Here is a 19,369-nt window from a genome sequence, read left to right as displayed (position 1 = left end):
TATTCCCTAAGAAATGAGTAAAAAGTCCTTTGAATTTAGACAAGACTTTAATGATTATTTTCCACTTGTTTATACAAAGCAGTTTTTACAGATTAGGGAGCAAAGTTAAAACAATCTGTTACAATTTAGTACCTGGAAAGTGCAAAAGTACATTTTAACGACGCCAAAATAAAAATCATGCTGTACATTATATACTGTATTCATAAATAATCACAGATATACACACATCCATTTTGGTGACAGTTACAGAGAATGTAGCTAAGACACAAAATAGTACTTTGATTTTTCTTGGAAGTCCCATATTCTTGGTTCCCGGTGCAACTGCGACGGACTAATGTGTGGAATGCTGCTTTCACTTGATTCACAACAAAGTTTGGGACGAAGGAGAAGGAGAAATCTACCTCTATGTGGACACCACGCTGGGATAAAAGGCACTCTGTTGCAGTCGTGGAATAACTCAAACAGTGGTCTTTGAATGAAAAATGTGAATAAACAAAAGAAAAATAAACTGCATTAATAGAACATTTTGTGCACCTTTCACAGAAATCTCTTAAAGGAGGACACAGATTGGTCTTTGCAATCCACCAAACTGACATTTAAATAAAACAAAATACAAAAATCAGAAAAAAACAAACAAAAAAAAAAACGAGAGAAAACCGTTAGAGCGACTCTGTGCCCAGTGCCAAACCCACAGGGCTGCAAAAGTTCACAGAATCAGACAGGAATAAAAAAACATTTGGCAACGGAAAATAAACTCTCACTCGCACACTCACTCGCTCAGGTATGGTGCAAAATTATGAATCACACAGCAGTTTCATACTGCGGTATATTACAGAGTAATGCAATCACATTCACATGCATGTTTGTCCCAGTTGACCCAAACATTCTTGAGGCCCCACACAAGGAAAACTCTGAAATCAGTCACTTTAAAATAAACAGGAAAACGAGCGAGAAGCACAAATAATAAAAGAGAGATGGGGTTTGAGGCAATGATGAGAGCTAAAGGCATTCAGAAGGGGAAGAGAGGGAGTCCATTTACAGTCCCAGTTTAGCCATAGGAAGACTGGAAAATAGAGGATCTGACTGAGCGAGGCATGCTGGACAGAAATAGAGGAAAGGAAGCACCGACAGGCATGCGATGAAGGAGCTGTATTGCTGATAACACTGACATCTCGTAAAGCCCTTAAGGATTTCTACTTTCTCCTTCATTTCTAAACAGTTAGAATAGTTTTTAAATATGTCACTCATGAGACAATGTGTGAAAAAAACTGCTACTTTCACTTATGGATAGAAACAGATTCAAGTAACTTAAAAACATTCAATGAAGTACAGAGAAACGTGACGTTATAGTCGTTTTTCGTTGCACTGCTGTGATAAGTCTTCATGTCAAAGCTTGTTGTGATTGAGAATGTAGTGTTTTTTATTTTTATTTACAAAACTAGATCTTAAATGATATGCTAATGACAAAACATTAAAAGTACTATTTGTAAAATCCCGTCAACAAAAATTAACTGAAGCATCCAACAGAATGTGAATGGATTTGTTTACACGAGATATCAACCAATTTTCCCACGAGGTGATGAAGCGAGTCATTATTTTATCGTTTAACCAGGCAATGCCTCTTGAGGAAACGGTGCATCATGTTAATATCAATGTTAAAATTATAATGTTTGGTAAAAACACTGCCACCTAGTGGTGAAACTGTTAGTTACACTTTGGAAAGGGGAGGGGGGACTACAAAAAGTACCTTTAAACACCTTTTCTGATGTTTCTCAACAAAAAACGTCAGCTACACCCCAAATGTAAAAACGAAAAAACAAACAAACAAAAAACTGACTTCTGCATCACTATTTCTTGTCTAATCTCAAAACCAAAATGCCATGCATATGAACAGATGCCAAGCTGCTGGGCATGCGCACGCACGCACACAGACATACACACACATAAACCAAACTCCCAATAAAACATCACTAAAAGATCACACACACACACGGGTATATAAAAACGATAGAAAAATGCAGACAGTTTGGTCTTGTGAGTGGTGGAGCCGTCTTACTGCATAAGGCTGCGTGGTGGCAGCTTTGAGGCAACCATGAATCGTCCTGGCCTGCAGATCACAGGCCGAGTGTCTGCACCTAAGGCTAACTGAGGGGGTGGGGGAGCAAAAAGGCCACTTGAAACAATATTTTTAAATAGCACACAGCAAAACTGTGTGCAAACACACATCCATCCATCCCTGCATACATACAAGAGAACAGTTAGTTAACCGTTAAATGAGGCTGACTGTAGTAAAGATTCTGATGACGAGGGCAGCTGTGGCGTGTGCGAGAAGTGGGCAGTGGTGTGGTTTTGCTGAGGCTGGCGCTACTTCTGCATTGGAACCACGGCGCCAGCGCCATGCGATCACAATCTAAAGCAAGAGCACTCAAATGCACATGTGGGCATGCAGGCTTTGTGGTGCTCCTGCACCCCAAAACCTACCCCCTGATAAAACCGTGGGAGGTGATGGGAGAAAGAATCTGCTCGGATATGAAATGACAATGTGCAACGTGCCTGAAGGGGATGGTTTAAAGGCTCGGGGGACAGGCGGGGAACGGGTCAGTTGTGGTCTTGCTGGGTGTTGTACACCGTCTCCCCCGAGGAGATCTGAGTCAGTCTCTTGCTGGAACCCCACAGCTTCCGTGTGATCTGGCCCGAACGCATCTGGGAAGAGTGGAGGAGGAGGTGGAAGAAGTGAGGCGGAGGAAGGGGGGGGAGAGTGGGGAAAGAAAAGCGTGAAATCAAAGGAAACAGGGGGAGGGGGGTGAGGGGGTAACATGATTCATGAGTGATCGATTAGTTCATTGGAGCTTAAATGACTAGTGAGGCAAACAAAGAAAAACAAATCAAAGCTCGAGTCACTTTGGTGCGAGTCAATTTGAATGGAAAAGATAAAAAACTGGAAGGCGCAGTGATTCCAAGGGGGACTGTCTGGATCAACCTCCTACATGTGTGCTAACACACTATTTACATGATCATATTAAGCCAGTGTGGCACAGGATTAGTGATTATTCGATTGTAGCTACACTGTAAATATGGCTTGAGTTTGCAGAATCGTTAATTAGTCTGTTTCACAGCATTTTTTGTTATAGTCCGTAGAGCACACTCAAAACACAGAATGTAATGACACTTCAGGTAGACAGCATCGGATGGAGTTTTGCACAGATGTCGAGTATTCGAAAATACAAAACAGAAACAAAAACACAGAATGAGGTGCACACAAGAAGTCGCTTCGATTTCACAGTTGTGGTTCTAGTGGCTGAAGGAATGTGGCTCAGATGTGTTTGTGTGCCTGTGTAGTTGTTTTGTGAGGAAGCCATATGACTGTGTGAGACAGCCATCCCTGAGAAGAACAGGTGACTGTGGGTTAAAAGGTCAACGTGGGGTATATGTGCAGCAGGTCTTGTGTGTGTGTGTGTGTGTGTGTGTGTGTGTGTGTGTGTGTGTTAAATCTATAGCAATAAAAGTGTTATAGGGGATGAACAGCACTAGAGCTTGCTAAGGTTTGTGGGAGGTGGAGGTGGGGCTGAACACCAGTTGGTCACGTTGGTGGAGCAGGCGTGTTGGTGAACGAGCGCGGAGCGGGGCCAGTAGGGGGGACGCCATGAGCGGCGATCCCTCAAGGCTCTGAGCGATGTAGTTCCGCAGCGAGTTCTTTACCTCCGCCGGCTTGCCCACGGCCACGATGATCAGCTTGCCGTCCTCCAGTCCCACCAGCACATGGCTCTGCTCCTTGGTGGCTGAGACGCAGCACACTGGCACCCTCATGGCCATGGGCTCTCCGCACAGAGACAGGCTGCGGAGGAGAAACAAGCTCGAGGTTAATATCTGTAACCTTTCCATGCATGTAGGACGCGCAGCTGCCAGCGAGCAATTTTTATTTGGGACGGTGTCGCTCGTTATGCTCCGAAACAGTTAAAACGTTAAAGCACAAAGGCCTCTACTCTTCAAAGCTTTCGATGAAAGGCTTTATAAAACAGAACAACTGGTGGAAGAGCCAAATACCAACAGCTAATGTTGATTCAAAATCACCAATATTGTTTCTATAAGTTTACCTGTAGAGGTCACGGATGGACAGGTATCCCTGCTCGCTGCCGATGACTACATACTCCCCAGAAACACACATGTCTGTCACCTGCTCCATCAGAGGCTCGCTGCAGAGGTGCTTCCCATTTACAGAGTACAGGTGGAGGGCGTTTTTATCCTGGCAAGAGGGGGGAACAGAAGAACCTTTAAAACTTTAACTGCAGATCAAAGGAGTTTATATATCTGAATTCAGATTTAATCTAAAAGAAGTCTGACTATAAACCAACATATAAGCACATATGTCCTTGAAACGCTGCATTTCTCACGCTCCCTTCTGCTCACCTGTGCGCATACTTACTAGTCTAGGCCCAGTTATCAATGTGATCTTTAAGTGTCTGCTGGTCAGATTAGGTCTGTTCCATGGTGGCTTGTTCTGCGTTTCACGTGCACTGTGTTGTAATTATTAGTTTATATTTATTTAAATGTAGAGGTCTGAGTCAGCTTATAGCTTTTTGGTCTGCTCTGACTGTCAAAAAAAAAACAGACACGTAGAGATGTGCAGAGAGTCCTACCCACCTTTTAGATTGTGTGTTAGCCTAAAAACTTAAAATGTGCACACACCTTGAGTGTTGCTTTGCCCTCCAGACAGGTATGAACCAGCATGTGACCCTCCCAGGACACAGCCAGGTGGAGGATAGAGAGCGGCAGCGAGCTGTCGCACGGTGGATGCAAGCAGCGCATGTACTGACCCCGGCGCACAGTGTGGATGATCACCGTCCCGTCCTGTTGAACGGAGAACAAAGCTCAAAGTAATGCATGTGTTTAGTTTAGGGGGGGGGGGGCTTCAAACCTTTCAGGTCTGCCCGTCTTCAAAGACTCACAATTCCAGCACTAAACCCTTTTCCAGCTCATTGACTCAGCATGTGATTAGAATAGCTTTTCACACATTCTCACGGTGGTATTAGAATTTAAATGAGCAGACAGGATGAGATGAAAAGCAGCTGCAGGCCCTCAGCAGCAGTCAGGCGTGTAGACTTACCCGTGCTCCAGATACAGCCATGTCCAGCTCTGTGCTGATGCTGACGCTCACCACCTCGTCCGTGTGTCCATACAGCACCTGAATAGGTTTGGGATGGAGACCAACAGGAGCTCCACCCTGGCATAAAGACAAGTCCACAATCAAACCAAAAGATTTTTAATCAGCATTTTCTGTTAAAAAGTGAAATCATGGAATTGTTTTCATTCTTAGGTTCAAACTGGAATTAAAACTAAATCCAACTTAGACAAGAAGTCACAAACAGTTTCTAGTTAATAGCTCCTTATTAGGATTTATTTTTGCACTTTTATTTTCTTATTTCTGCACATACTGTGTACATTTTATTCTGTACATATGGTAATTATTCACTGTGCTTGACTTGCTTTTTCCACCCATGTGGGAAAGTACTCGATTTCTGTTGTAGGATTATAAAACGTATGACTGTGCAATGACAATTCAGAGTAATAACGTGTTGTAAGTGTGTTTCTGTGCGAACCTGCTGCAGAACCTGCCACACCATGCAGGTTGTGTCTCTGGAGCCAGAGATCAGATGGATGCCACAGTGGTCTGTTGACAAGCAGGTCACGATGTCTGAAGGAGAGATGAAAAAAAAAAGCACAGGTTAAAACAAAAAAATAAATAAATAAAAAATCACATACAGCAATACACCTGACCAGTGGTTGTTTCTTTTTGGGTTGATAATCACTTTTTCAGGTTTTTTACCATCTTGCTATCTAGAACAACTTAGAAGCTCTCAATTTAGAAGCTATCCAATCACATGCCTGCTCCTCGACCTTACAAACCTAACCTAGTGAGGGCAGGACTGTCATATCATAGTTTTCAATGCGGTGCGAGTGAAGACTTTTCCTTCTTTACCCATGTGCCGGATGTGCTGTCCTACAGTCTTTCCCTTAACCAGTGAAGTGACCCGCAGGCTGTTGTCCCAGTGCCCACCACTGAAGAGCAACTTTCCATCATGGGAGACCACAAACAATCCAGCGGTTACCTCCACACCGGGGGCGAAGGGTCCTGAAAGGAAGCGCTGGGTTCTGTGAGGAGATAATGACAAGAAGACAGAGATCACGCTACAGGCAGAATATCCATCCATCTAGATATAAAGGGCGTTACTTGATTTGCTCACTGCTTGCTGTTGCATGGTGTTTCACCAATTACAGGTAAAGAAAAATGCAGATGTTACATTCTATTAAAATATGTATTTCATGTTATATTACCAACATTTAGTTGTTTGTTATTATACTTAAGAGTCCTGTACAAGCTGATGAAACTGGGCTAAAAGTATTAGATTATAAAATATATACAATAATTTATATTACATAAAATAAAAGTATACACAAATAAACTCCATTATTATTATTATCATCATCATCATCATCATCATCATTAGTGTTATACACCCTGCTGATCCATGGATAACTGCACAGTGCCCACCATGCCCACTGCCTTGCAGGACATGCAAATCTATTCTAAATGAATTGAGCACCAGAGTCAAACCCAGTAAAAGTGCTTTATAGTATAAACAGACATGCTGACTTTTGATGATATGATATGCATATGATGATGGTGCAGTGTCCTTACTTGGTGTTAGAAACTGTGGGGTCCTTAATGAAGGTGAAGTAGTTGGAGATGTTCTTGTTATAAGGCAGCCACCCATGGGTCCCCACCAAGCAGTTCTGACTCACCGTTACCTGCAGACAGCATGAACACCACAAAGGCATCACTGCCACTGATCAGTCATTCCTCTTCACCTTTCCTTGATTCTTTTCTAAAACCAGAAAAGCCAAGTACAAAATCATGGCTCACCATGGTGTCTGGGCTCCCCTGGGTGATGAAGGAATGTGACTGATTCTTTGGGACCACAACCTTAACCAGCGGCACATTGTCACTGATGCCCTTCATAAAAACACGGTAATACGTTTGGTCAAATTTTAGCTCACAGCATCTGACATGTTAGGAAAGAAACTGCAGTATTTTATTTTATTTGAGCTAATACCTCAACAAAGAAGGACTTGAGGTCACTGAGGTGCTCAAACATGCTGGTAGGACACGAGTCCAACTGAGCTTTCCTTTTCTCCACTTCCTCCTGAGACAGGCGCACTGGATGGGGCTCCTAAACACACACGCACACAAACTCAAATATCAGACTGAGAGCAGCAGATATTCACTAACAGATGCCAGAGTGAGTCTGCACCTTGAGTAACTGGCAGGGTGTCTGACCAAAGTTGCTGATCATGCCTTCCAGAGCCTTACGCTCCTTTTCATCAGTGATGGCGTCCAAGTCCACCGCCCCTGCAAACCCAGACCATTCTCTTAATACTAATAAATTACTGCACTTATAAACGCAACAGTCACGGTGAGATGTGACAGCCTGACGGCTGCTGTGGATTCGTTACCCTCATATGTGCAGTAGTAGAAGACGTTGAGGGCTTCCACCGCTGCAGGGCCCCTCTGTTTGTAACCAAAGATCAGATCAATCCACTCGTGGAGGTGGGCTGACACATACTCTGATTCCTGTAACAGAAAAAATGCGATTACAACCCAAACACTCCAAAGCAGATAGTGTCCATCTGCAGTTACAGGTTTTAGTCACAGGTAATCGAGTACTGCATCATTTCTTTCTTATACAAGAAACATATGTTTGATTTTTACCTGGAACTATTTGACTATTACTGCCTTCCTTCTGCATGCTTTCAAATGACTGATAGTTGTGTTAGATTTAAAATGTTGTGCTTCTAGGTGCATTATCACCATCTGTTTAATCTATATGATCTATTTAAAGCAGCTTTAAGAAGCATCCCGATATGTCAGCTAACTCAACTATTGTCTGGAAACAGTCAGTCTGCGATGCATCCAGACTTGCACTGTGAGAGTCTCTGCTGTGGGAATGATCCCTACGGAGTGACATCACACAGCAGTGGCAGTAAAACTGCATCTCACCAGAGCTTTGCGGTGCTTGTAGATGAAGTCTTCAGGGGACTTGGCCCATTTGGGCAGAACAACATCATTTACTCTTTCCTTGGAGATCTGCAGGCGACCCAGATCAAATCCTGCAACGAGACAATGAGAACAAAGCATGAGGATCTAATCGTATTTGTCTATGACAGCCACACAGAGCACAAAAAGGACTACATTTAAACTGGTGGTAGCTGTAATATCTGAAAAGATTTCTGCATACATACACCAAAAAGTGAAATCTCACCATTTTGGTTTTCTAAGAACTCTGGGAAGTAGAAGAACTCAGGGATGAGCTCCTTCACGTCGTTGGGGTTGTCCATGAGGGTCTGCCATGTGGCTGGGATGGAGTGGAACTGACGGTCTGCACAGTCGAACCTGGTACAGTCAGGGTGGTACAGATTAAGCTCTGCAGGCTTTCATGCTATGATTAGAGTCTACAGCCATACAGATAGATGCACATAAACAAGAGGAAAGAGGATGGGAAAATAAATCATGTATAATGAGACATTTACCGTCCACTCTGTAGCTGGATGTGCAGCGACGTGAAGGGCTCCACCCTGATCATGTAGTGCATCACGCCGGCAGCGTTAGAGTAGTGGGTGCCATAATGGAACCTGTCTATGGTTCCTGTTGGGTCTTCAAAACTTTCATACCTGACGGACACATTTAATGTGTTAGTTAATGCTCTCAATGATCAAGATGCTCGTCAGAACATTTGGATGTTAATTCAGTACGAGAGTGAAACGTACTTTTCTCTAACCGCCTTTGCGTTGCGTTCATTAAGCACAGCGACTGGTTTTGACAGGTCCCTGAATACCCGAGGATCAGAAAGGTCCAGCTCCTCTGAGGTGTAGTCCGCTAGAATCCAGGGAAACTGAACAAACGGCCACAAATGATTCAGTCAGAATGGAAATGAAATGAACCAAGAAAGCAGGCTTATGGGTTTCACAGCTGTACAGTATTGTACTGAGTGATGAACGTACCACCGGGTACTGAGCCAGGTTATTGTACGTTCTGCCGGCAATCGTGTTGAGCTGCATCAAGTAGTCAAAGTTGGAAATCTCTCGGTTCACCCATTTCTGTGACCAAACCAAGACACAAATCCTGTGAGCTCATTCTACTCAATGTTGCCCAAGAACCCTTTGTTCTCTGCAGACAGAGCTTAATATTTCAATGATTTTTTCCTCAGTGGTAAAAGACACTGTTGGTCTTTGGTCTTTTAGAAGCTGCAGAGTTTGTGTTAGAAGGCTGATACTGTTACTGAGTCCTGACCTGTGTGAGTCCGGAGGCTTTGAGGAGCTCCTGAGGAGAGCGGGTTTCATATAGGTTGAGGGATCGCAGCAGTAACATGCGGCTGTAGACTTTGTTTCTGGCCTGTAATAAAAACACAGTGTTAGTATCCTACTTTTTTCTTTCACTAATTTACTTGCTGCTCATAGAAAATAACACTTGTGTGCCAGCACCTCTTTTTTAAAGTTGAGGAAATAGTTGGTTTGGTCAATTAGGAAGATTTCCAGAGCTGAGCGCCGCAGGTTATAACGTCTAAGGTGGACCTCTCGGATTTGCGACAGAGGCCATTTGAAGTCATGACCCACTCCTTTGGGGGGGAAAAATGACACATCGAGCATTAAGTCTGTTCTGTCTTTCTCTCTTTTTGGCCTCCACCCCTCTCTCTCTCTCTGTGCTTCCTCACCTTCCTCCTTCTCCTGGCTGCTATCATAGAAGTAGATGTGCTGTGTGGTGAGTTCCAGGCGGCCGGGAACCACGTCCACTATCGTCACCAGCTCACAATCCTCCCACAACACCAGCTTCTCCTTCTGGCCCGCCTCATCTGCTTCAACCCTGCAGGAACCAGAGTGGGATGTTGCTTAGAAAGCCTTTCAATAACTCAGCACATCTACACGTGAATATGTTCTGTTGATCGACAGTCATTATTTGGTGACTGACTGGTTGTTGGCAGCAACAGGGTCGTCCTCTGGCAGCTCCAGGATGTCATCTTCCAGGTCGCTAACTTTGACTTGCTTCACTGCCTCCAGCAGCAGAGACTCTGGGTTTAAACGCTGCTGATGGACACCTGAGTAAAGCAAGTGAGACGGGTGGAAATTAAAAATTGAGGCGGCAAATTAATATTACGCAGGACTGCTAAAAATCAGCTTCTGTGCTCTCCTGTCAAGGGCCATCAAATGACAAAACCATACTGGGTTAGCTCAGCTCTACAGGTTTATGTACGCAATTTGTTTTTGGGGTTCCCATATAACCGTTCATATACTTTGTCTGGGCAAAATGCAAATTGGAAGGATTTATTATAAGATTAAGCCCTAGAATAACAACATCAGTGTTTTTTACTCTTAGTTCCACAAATCTGTCAAAACACGTGGTGCTTAAACTAATCCATCATCTCTGAAGAGGAACTACTCAAAGGCAGACAAAGACCAAGATGATATCTGACATTATTCAGAGACACTGTTTAAGAAGACAACATGGGCCCAGAGGAGGCTGAATAGGAATCTGCTGCCCTGCTCGTGTCCCCAAAAACAGCTGAGAAGCAAACCTCTGATGCTGCAGTGATGTATGTGCACAGCAAAGCTGCAGCTGTGTTGCTCTGGTGGGACTGAGCTGTTAATCCTATGCAAGCATGTATTCATGCACTACACTGGGACAAAGCTAAGGTTCAAAATATCTTTAAAACACATGGATTTAAAAGATGGCTGCATAAGAGACCTGCTTCTAGAAGGACTCTGACTTGTTTCTCATATCTGTTTCTGTTAATCTGTTTATCGCAAGTAGGTTGGATGAGTGTGTTCATGATATACTGTACACACACACACACACACACACACACACTTCCCCTATCGTTACATCCACCCACTGATGCCTCTGTTAAAGCAGCGCCTGCTGCCAAACAGAGACTCTAAAGTCAAAAATATTCAAGCCTACATTTCTCTACAGAGACGACTCAAGTGGCAGGAGCTCGTCTAAACAGAGAGAGATATTTCAGAGAGAAAAAGAAATGCTATCTCACCCAGGTTGTCTCTCAGAGCACTGGCCTCTCTGTGAGCATCAAAGTTGTAGTTACGGACCAGCTTCAGTCTCATGCGGGAGTAGTTTTCAGCACTCGATACCCTCCAGTGCATCTCATCCTGGTGCCTGTTAAAAATGTTACATAGGAGACTTTAAATACCTCCAAATCACACTTAAACTTAATCCCATCTAATTCTATTCTATTTATGCACTTATATTTTTCCCTCCTCATACCAGTGTCATTCTTTCCATTTCGCCTTTCTGAGCCTGAAGCTCATATTGAGAGCATTTGTTTTTAGAAAGGGTACTTTATTGGTCCCCGTGGGGAAAATCCCTCTCTGCATTTAACCCATTCACTCAGTGAAGCAGTGGGCAGCCACTGGGCGCCCGGGGAGCAGTGTGTAGGGACGGTACCTTGCTCAGGGGTACCTCAGGGTAGCTGTTCAGGGGAATCGAACCCCCGACCTTCCGATCATGGGGCCACCACTCTACCTACTGAGCTATCCCTGCCCTTTTACAGCAACAGGAACCATACTATGGAAGAACAAGAGTTGAAATCAGTACCTGTCAGCCCAGGGCCCTCTCTCACACACCAGACCCCGCCGCGCTGCCTTCCACTGCCTCAGGGTGGCGTTATTCTGGCTGTGCTGCTGCTTCAACATGCTGTTGTAGCGGAGGTTCTCCTGGCGGCCACGGCGTGAGAAAGGCTCCACAAATTGCTCCTGAGAGACAGCAGAATTTTGATTTATTTTTATTTTTACAAAGAGGAGCTCTCTGAAGTCATCACCAATTCACGAACATGCCAGCTAACCTGGAAGCGGATCTTGCTCTCTCCTCTCTCCCGCTCTCTCTTATGCAGGCTGACCATGAAGGCCTCGTAGCACTCTTTCCAGTACAGAGCCATGGTCTCGTGGCCCTGACTGAACATCTCGATTTCATACTGCTTCATGTACGGAATAATCTGAAGACAGACAAAAGACGGGCAAAATGAGTAACTCTTTCATTTTTGTCCTGAAGCAACAGCAGCACTATATTCTAATCTCCTACATATTTATCGAGGTAGACACGCCATTCGGGTGAGTTGCAGTAAAGCTTGAAGTCGTCGAAGAAGGAGGGGCTCCCGTTGGTGTCGGGCAGCTGAGGCAGGTGCAGCTCCATGTAAAGGAGGCGGTGGACTTTGGAGAGCAGCGTTCGCAGCAGTGGAACCAGGAAAGAGTACATCTCCTCGGTCTGCTCCTGGATGGAGCGCCGCAGAATTCCCTCCACCTTCCCTAGCAGGTAGCATGCCTCGTCCTGGCTGGAAATCTCCTTGGTCTGCAGGATGCCGTTAAGCTTGGCGGTGGCCATGGCACACACCTGGGACAAAGGTTATTTATTACTGTGTGTGCATGCGATGCAGTATGATGATGGAGCACTGAACAAAAAAGGTTCACCTCTGGGTCTTCCTGAGCCATGAAGCCCAGGAGCAGTCTCAGTCCAACCTGGGAGAGCTGGAACCACTGGGAGCCAGAGGAGTACCACACCATGAGGCTGTCCATCAACGTCACCGCCTCTTCCAGCACCTTCTCTGTCCACAGTGCTGGGTTGATGAGACCCTCTGCCTGCAGGAAGTCTTGCACCATGTGAAGCAGGCGAACTGCATTCTCGGTGTGCTGCGGTAGCGTAGCAGCTGAAGCCTCTCGGTTGTCGCTCACCGCCCACTCCAACATACGCTCCATCAGACTAGAGGAGAAAGAGAGCACACGGAGATCATTCAACACTTTTTAAGCTTCGACTTTGCCCAGCACTGTTAAAACTCAAATAGAAGGCTGACCTGAGCTTGATTTGGTCAACAGGAAGGAGCAGCTCATTGGCAGTTCCCAGTTTGGTGAGAGCAGAGAAGACCTGACCACGCTCCAACCACGCTGAATCATCGGAGCCCTCGACGCCTCGCCACATCACACACAGGATGATCTCCAGCAACATGCTGCACAGCTCCTCTTCTGCACGCTAGGGGGCGACATTAGACCAAAGAAAGAGAGAGCTGTCATTAGATCAGTAGGGTCAAACACAGGTTTACTAAAGGCCACAGCGGAAATGACAATCACAACATGAGCCAGAGATATATGTGTAGTTTACTGACACGCTAATTGTCTTTAAAGATGAATATCCCCACATAAGCTTCCAGAATTCGCCTTCAGCAAAATGTATTAAGAACACAAAATTACAGTAGATTAGATTAAATAAAGTGCCTTTTATTCATCTAATGGAGAGTGTAACAGAACGTAATGTGAACAGGAATTAAGCAGCCTTAACGTTGTGCTTCGTACGTAAAAGAGTACTTTTTATTTTACCATTTAATGTTTTCAAGCTTTACTCCAACCTTCCTACAGCTTCACTATGACCCTCCTTTGATGGCAGATTAATTAGATAGTTTCCAAATTTTATGCTGTTCAGAATAGACTGGACTTCACATAGATATATAAAGTATTTCAGCCATTAATTATATGTAAAGACTACTGGGCACCGAATTCTGGGTAAACTGAGTAGCGGTTTGTGAAACAGGCTTAAGATTAAGCAGCGACTCCTTTTCCATAAACCACTTTGAAAATGTCAAATTAGAGGTTCTAACTGACAGCATCCTGCCGTGGGAAGAGACAGGTTGTCTCTCTCTGCTCTTCCCTGCAGTGAGACACTGAAGTGATGGAAAAAAGCTTACTAGATAAAAGTCAGCGGTGGGCACCCTGAGGTGACAGTGACATTTCCCTCAGTGAGTCGGAAGCTCATGCTGTTTACTAGCATTAACATCAGAATACTGACTACCATATACCATCGGACTGCAGGTTGAGATCAGTTGTTTTGAAAACTTGCAAGTGATAATTGGATTCAATCGAATAATCAGATCCATGACTGATGGAAGGTTTTCATTTACAGTTTGCACTCAGATTCCACCGACTGACATCACTACTGCATGTTTACCTTAGAGACCATCTGTTGGCATTTACGTCATTACTGCAGGAACAGACGCTTCCTGCACCGTGACTCCAGTTCTTTAATTCTGTTTTAGAGAGTTTTAGGAGGAGATGCAAGCAGCCACAGTTTGTGCTGTCACTCTGTACAAAGATGTAGATGTAAAAAGGGATACAGGGGACATGTCCCCCCAAAAATGTGCGCATTTGTGATTTTTGTGTTTTCTTCACCAGAATGAAGAAAATGCAACAAACAAAATGTACTGGACCAGACTGTGTGGCAAGACCCCCGGTTTAACATCTTCTCTTCCCGTACCTCAATATTTGAATGAATCCTAAAGCCAAGCCAACACTTTTAAAAAAAAGACAGAATAGACATAACAACAAATTAAATCTGGGCATTAAAACTGTTACTCAGGCTGACCATTAGCTCCTTACAATGAACACACACACACACACACACACACACACACACACACACACACACACACACACACACACACACACACACACACAGTGCTGGTTAACAGTCACTAAAGCCGCTGAACATTAGCCCCTAAAAAGGGAACCATTTTCTCCTGATTGAGTAATGTTTGCTTAAGATTTTGGAGCCTTAAAATTAAAACACAACATCTCTGAGCCAGTTTAAAAGTCTCTTATGTAATAGAGGCCAATAGGCTTGATGCTGAATGCAGAGACTGTAGGAATATCAATAAATAGTGAAAGATGGACTAATTGAGGACTTGTTGAAAATAACTATTTTTTTTATTCCTGGGCTCTGATATAGCAGCTTAACAGGATCCCCAGTTTAATATTCCTTATAGATTTTTTTTCTGGGGCTTGTTTTTTTTATTTTATTTGAAAAATAAGCAAAAGCATAACATGTTCAATTTAAATCAAGTGCAAAGCTGTGTAGAAGATTCGAAGGATCACCTCAACATTGTTGAAAGACTCCCCCAGCGAGATGTTGTCACTAAACAGGAAGCTGTCTTCAGTGAGGGAGGAAGTTGCGTCTCGATCCCCGGAGTTCCCTGGGAAAGGCTTCGAGGTTTCCAGTGGTGAGGGTGTGCTGGGCATGCTCCCAGGTGTCTGGCTGCCGCTCTCTCCACCCTCATATGCCTGCAGATGGGACAAATCCAGCATCAAGCCCCCTGATCTTCCCACCACCCAGGGCTTGACGTGGGGCTGCGGCTCGGTGGAGGCAGAGGAAGACGGCGTATCCAACAGCGAGATGACGTCGCCATTCTCCAGGCTGTCCACAGAGCGGGTATCACTTATGCTGATCCGGTCATCCTCCACCCGGTCCAAGCGCCCGGCACTGCCCGCCCGTGCCCTCCTCTCCAACGGCAGCTCCAGACGGTTGCTACCGCCGCTGGTCCGGCTCAGCTCCAGGCTGCAGGTGCTGACAGTATCTGAGCTACGCAGCGCCAAGGACCCTTCGCCCCTTAGGTACAGCCGCATGAGGGTGTCCTGCCAACACTGCTGCTTTGAGATCTGAGCAGCAGCATCCTGTTGGGACTGAAGCAGCTGGTACACCTAAAGAGGAGGTAGTAGATTCAACTTTGAAGATGACAAAAAACAAAACAAAAATCTTCAAAGGCAAGCTGTAAGTTACAGATGGAAAGAACTTGAATTAAGGCTTTTAAACATCACCTCACTGGTATTACCTCACTAAACACTTACCTGACTGCAACTTTATGATTACTATCAGTAGAGTCCAGAGCTATTGAGGAATTATGTTCCTTTGTGAATTATGACCCAATCACTGTTAAAAAAGGAGGATAAGGCAGCGAGCGAGCAAGCGCTTGGGGACAGGGGGAAGGAAAAAACTCCCTTTGAATAGGAAGAAACTTGAGCAGAACCAGTCTCGGGGTCAAGCCAGAATTAACTCCCCTAAGTGACAAGGGTGTCTGCATTTTGGCCCATCTAGACGGTTACGCTCCTGCTTGGTGCTCCAGAGAACCCAGGTTCTCTAGGGAACATTCAAAAAGCTTTCCTCTGACTGGAAACACACTCACTTTCCAGTTTGAACGCAGTTTGAACAACTGTAAAGTTTTTGGCCATGCCATGGTATCTATGATTAATGCAGTGCCACTCTGACTGTTAAGGCTAAGAGCATTATGTCTATAACTTCCTTCTGTTCCCTGAAAGAGAGGAATGAGAGACATCACCAGGTTCCCCTGCAGCACATGTGGGCTCGGTGAATGGTTAGGGGTAACCATGATGACAGGCTGTGCAGGCAGGCCCATGCATATGTCAGCACAGGTCACACAGACCGTGATATTGCATACAATATATATTGTATGTCGTTCCTTTCCTTCAGGGAACAGAACATATAGACATAACAGTGTTTTTATTAATGTATTGTCAGTTAAGAAGGTGAGTTGTCTCAAAGCGCTTAAATTTTCAGGTAAAGACCCAACAGTATAACAGAGCGCCCCAACAATCAGATGATTCCCAGAATACAAGCACTTGGTGGCAGTGGGGAGGAAGAGAGCACGAACTGGAAACAAACGAGACAAAACACAAAACTACAAGAGAGAGTAGACAAACGTTAATAGTGGCATATAGATGCACACTGAAGGCTTTTCAGGGAACTTAAGACAACCTGATACTAAAATGTTTCAATAGTCCAGGCTGGAAGTCACAAATGCATGCACTTAGATTTTGCAGATGAAAGAAGGCAACGCTCGAGATTTGTTTAATGTGTGTAGTTGCGATACAGAGATCATATACCATGTTTTATCACTGCCTGTAACAGCAGGGCAACTAAAGTTATAACTGTTTCCTCTCAGCTGTTCATATGTTATTGATCTACTAATGTTCAATAATTATTTTAGACTAAATCATTCATCACTGTATTCTCTCTGCTGCTGATGTTTTCACATGGATGTGAGTATAATGCACTGATCTAAATGTGTGGAGGCGGCGAAAATAGTGGCAGTGAGTGCTGGAATTTTCCAGGCTTAAGCTGAGGACGCATTATTATTATCACTTCAATAAATAAAAAGGAAATAACGTATGAAGAGAAACAGAAAAAGGAAACAGAAAATATTGTGCAAAGGATTAGATACTGTGCACTGATTGCAGGAGTCATTTCCTGTGTGCTAATTTGCTAATAAATATGATGAATGGTGTGAGTGCAGCAGGTTTAAGTGCAGGTGTTCCCTCACCCTCTTGCAGACGATGAGTCGCACGCTGGGTCCGGCCCGGTGAGTGAGCTGGACCAAAGCCATCAGGTCCTTGTAGTTTACCACTTGATCTGCAGATTGTAGACACATATGCTTTTACATTGATCCAAGTATATTCAGTATTGGTTGGTTTATTGAAGTGCTAATGCATTATTTCCCCTCAGTGACCGAAATGTACAGCCTGTACCCCACCAATCTGTCCAAAGTATCTTTACCTGTCTCCATATAAATGCTTTTTGCCTTTAGCACCAGTGTGTTATCAGCGTGAAAGTATAATCCACAGTGCTTTTGTTTTTAAAGAATAACCAAGTTATGCATTATGCCAATCCTTTATGTTCCTATATGTGTACTTGTTTTCCTACTAAAGAAAAAAAAAAAAAGCACAAATTTTTAAAATGCACTGAAGCAAGCTCTGACCTGTATGGAGGACTTGGTTAAGGAGACAGCGGATCAGGGTGGGAGTGATGTGAAGTTCAGAGAAGAGCAGCGATAGACCGGAGTAACCCGCCTCCCTCAGCCGCAGTCGCTGCTTATTTTTCTCATAGAGCCGGTCGCAGCGCAACATTCGCTCAAACAACTGCACGAAGCGGAAGAGAATCACACAAATCAATGATTCTGAACATTTTTTAAAGTAACTGTGCTGAAACGGATGTAGGATATTCCTCTTCGGTAGTACTGGTGAATTCTCAGAATGTCATATTAACAAGCAGGCGGCTACATGCACAAACAGCATGTACACGCAAAAATGTGCATGAGTGTTTTCCAAGACAAAACAGAGCACAGGATCAGATCAGGAAGGCCAAGGCTAAAGTAAACCTCACAAACTCACTGATGTCAGTGCTAGCATGCATCAGCTGATGTCTGACACTGATATTAGTTTATCTTTATATATAAGATCCATTTCTCACCTTATTATTTAATATAAAACAGCAAATTTCAAAGTTTGCCTTTCTTATCACCATGGTGCATTATTTCTATTTAGAAACACCTAACTATATTAAGTTACAATCAACACTGATGACTGTGGATCTATGCTAAGACACTGAGATGGCTTTAATGACGCTTCTGTCACCTACCTTAAAGACAAGTTCTCGGAGTCGATCTGAGTGTTTGTTATTGAGGAGGAGAGCATAGCAGGAGTCAGCCGCCGCGGGTTCAAAGAGAAGCAGGAAGAGCTGGTCTTTGGCTGGGCTGCTCTGCAGAAGGCTCAGCAACAGCTCCAGCAGAGCACACAGCTGCAAAACAAACGACCACAGTTCACCCATCACATCTTCCAGTAAAGACTGTACTATACTTTCAATTTTCATATCATCTGCTGGTTTAGACACGTTTCATTTCTGCTTTAAGTGAACCTTTGCTGTTTCACATTGGTAGCAAAGCTATCTGCTATAAACTATACTACAAACCGTACATACCCAACAACACTTTTTAAGCCTGCTTTTAGCTGAGTTTTGATTTCACTGAGGACTATCTTTAGATATACTCTTTAAAAAAATCTAAATGTTCACAGAAAAAATTAATTAAGTGCGACATAAATAAGAAAGTGAGGGAGCAGATGCCTGGATCATCTGATTATGTTGACCATATGCTCACAGGAGGTGATGTAACCTTCCACATACAACTTTTTAAGTTTTCTTAAATGAAGTGGGACTCAAAAATTGGGGGAGAGGAGGAGGTTTGACGAGAACGGTAAATGGAAATCACCAAACTGTTGACAGTAAACAAGTCCAGTGAAAGGGTTATCTGCCGAGAGTCATAAAGGAAAACGGTTAATGTCAGTGTCAGCTAACAGCTGCTGATGGGTAATGCTGACTGAGAGGAAAATGTTTAAAAATAATGCAGAGAGAAAGAGAGAGGCCAGCAGAACAGCTGCCAGGTGGGAAACGAGCGTAAAGCTTCCTGTGCAGGCATCCCTGCACTTTGGTCTCATTGGGAAACACCATATCCTGCAGTGGAAGCTCCTCTCATTTCACACTGAAATCCTCTAAATGGCACATTGTTGGGATTATCCAGTTTCACAATTTATAGGTCACCTGGCAAGCAGGCGCTAATAATAACATGACCTACTCCAAATTTATTAAGATGCTGACCTGACATATTTCAGTCTTTATGATCCAACAAAACTACTGACTGGC

The 19,369-nt window shown here is 44.0% G+C and overlaps 1 protein-coding gene across 2 annotated transcripts in view; it reads right to left on the bottom strand.

Annotated features, from left to right (window-relative positions):
* Nucleotides 1–28: 28 nt before the first annotated feature.
* nbeal1 (neurobeachin-like 1) overlaps nt 29–19,369 on the bottom strand; it is a 61,713-nt gene continuing 42,372 nt past the window's right edge. For both annotated transcript variants that reach the window (XM_012919476.3, XM_012919477.3), the window contains 31 exons: nt 18,311–18,469; nt 17,652–17,811; nt 17,217–17,305; nt 14,977–15,579; nt 12,909–13,084; nt 12,529–12,817; nt 12,143–12,451; nt 11,907–12,056; nt 11,660–11,817; nt 11,097–11,221; nt 10,022–10,148; nt 9,768–9,916; nt 9,538–9,671; nt 9,347–9,448; nt 9,058–9,153; nt 8,824–8,948; nt 8,587–8,727; nt 8,319–8,449; nt 8,057–8,166; nt 7,513–7,630; nt 7,311–7,408; nt 7,113–7,229; nt 6,923–7,012; nt 6,698–6,807; nt 5,978–6,150; nt 5,598–5,692; nt 5,105–5,221; nt 4,687–4,848; nt 4,095–4,243; nt 3,700–3,835; nt 29–2,703 (listed from right to left, as the gene is read on the bottom strand). In XM_012919476.3, the coding sequence (XP_012774930.2) occupies nt 2,599–2,703; nt 3,700–3,835; nt 4,095–4,243; nt 4,687–4,848; nt 5,105–5,221; nt 5,598–5,692; nt 5,978–6,150; nt 6,698–6,807; nt 6,923–7,012; nt 7,113–7,229; nt 7,311–7,408; nt 7,513–7,630; nt 8,057–8,166; nt 8,319–8,449; nt 8,587–8,727; nt 8,824–8,948; nt 9,058–9,153; nt 9,347–9,448; nt 9,538–9,671; nt 9,768–9,916; nt 10,022–10,148; nt 11,097–11,221; nt 11,660–11,817; nt 11,907–12,056; nt 12,143–12,451; nt 12,529–12,817; nt 12,909–13,084; nt 14,977–15,579; nt 17,217–17,305; nt 17,652–17,811; nt 18,311–18,469 (4,803 nt within the window). In that variant the 3' untranslated portion in view covers nt 29–2,598. The remainder of the gene's footprint in view (nt 2,704–3,699; nt 3,836–4,094; nt 4,244–4,686; nt 4,849–5,104; nt 5,222–5,597; nt 5,693–5,977; nt 6,151–6,697; nt 6,808–6,922; nt 7,013–7,112; nt 7,230–7,310; nt 7,409–7,512; nt 7,631–8,056; nt 8,167–8,318; nt 8,450–8,586; nt 8,728–8,823; nt 8,949–9,057; nt 9,154–9,346; nt 9,449–9,537; nt 9,672–9,767; nt 9,917–10,021; nt 10,149–11,096; nt 11,222–11,659; nt 11,818–11,906; nt 12,057–12,142; nt 12,452–12,528; nt 12,818–12,908; nt 13,085–14,976; nt 15,580–17,216; nt 17,306–17,651; nt 17,812–18,310; nt 18,470–19,369) is intronic.

Source organism: Maylandia zebra, linkage group LG23, assembly GCF_041146795.1.
Source record: "Maylandia zebra isolate NMK-2024a linkage group LG23, Mzebra_GT3a, whole genome shotgun sequence".
Lineage (NCBI taxonomy): Eukaryota > Metazoa > Chordata > Actinopteri > Cichliformes > Cichlidae > Maylandia > Maylandia zebra.
Note: the sequence above shows the minus strand (reverse complement) of the source record. Positions and strands in the feature narration are given on the sequence as shown.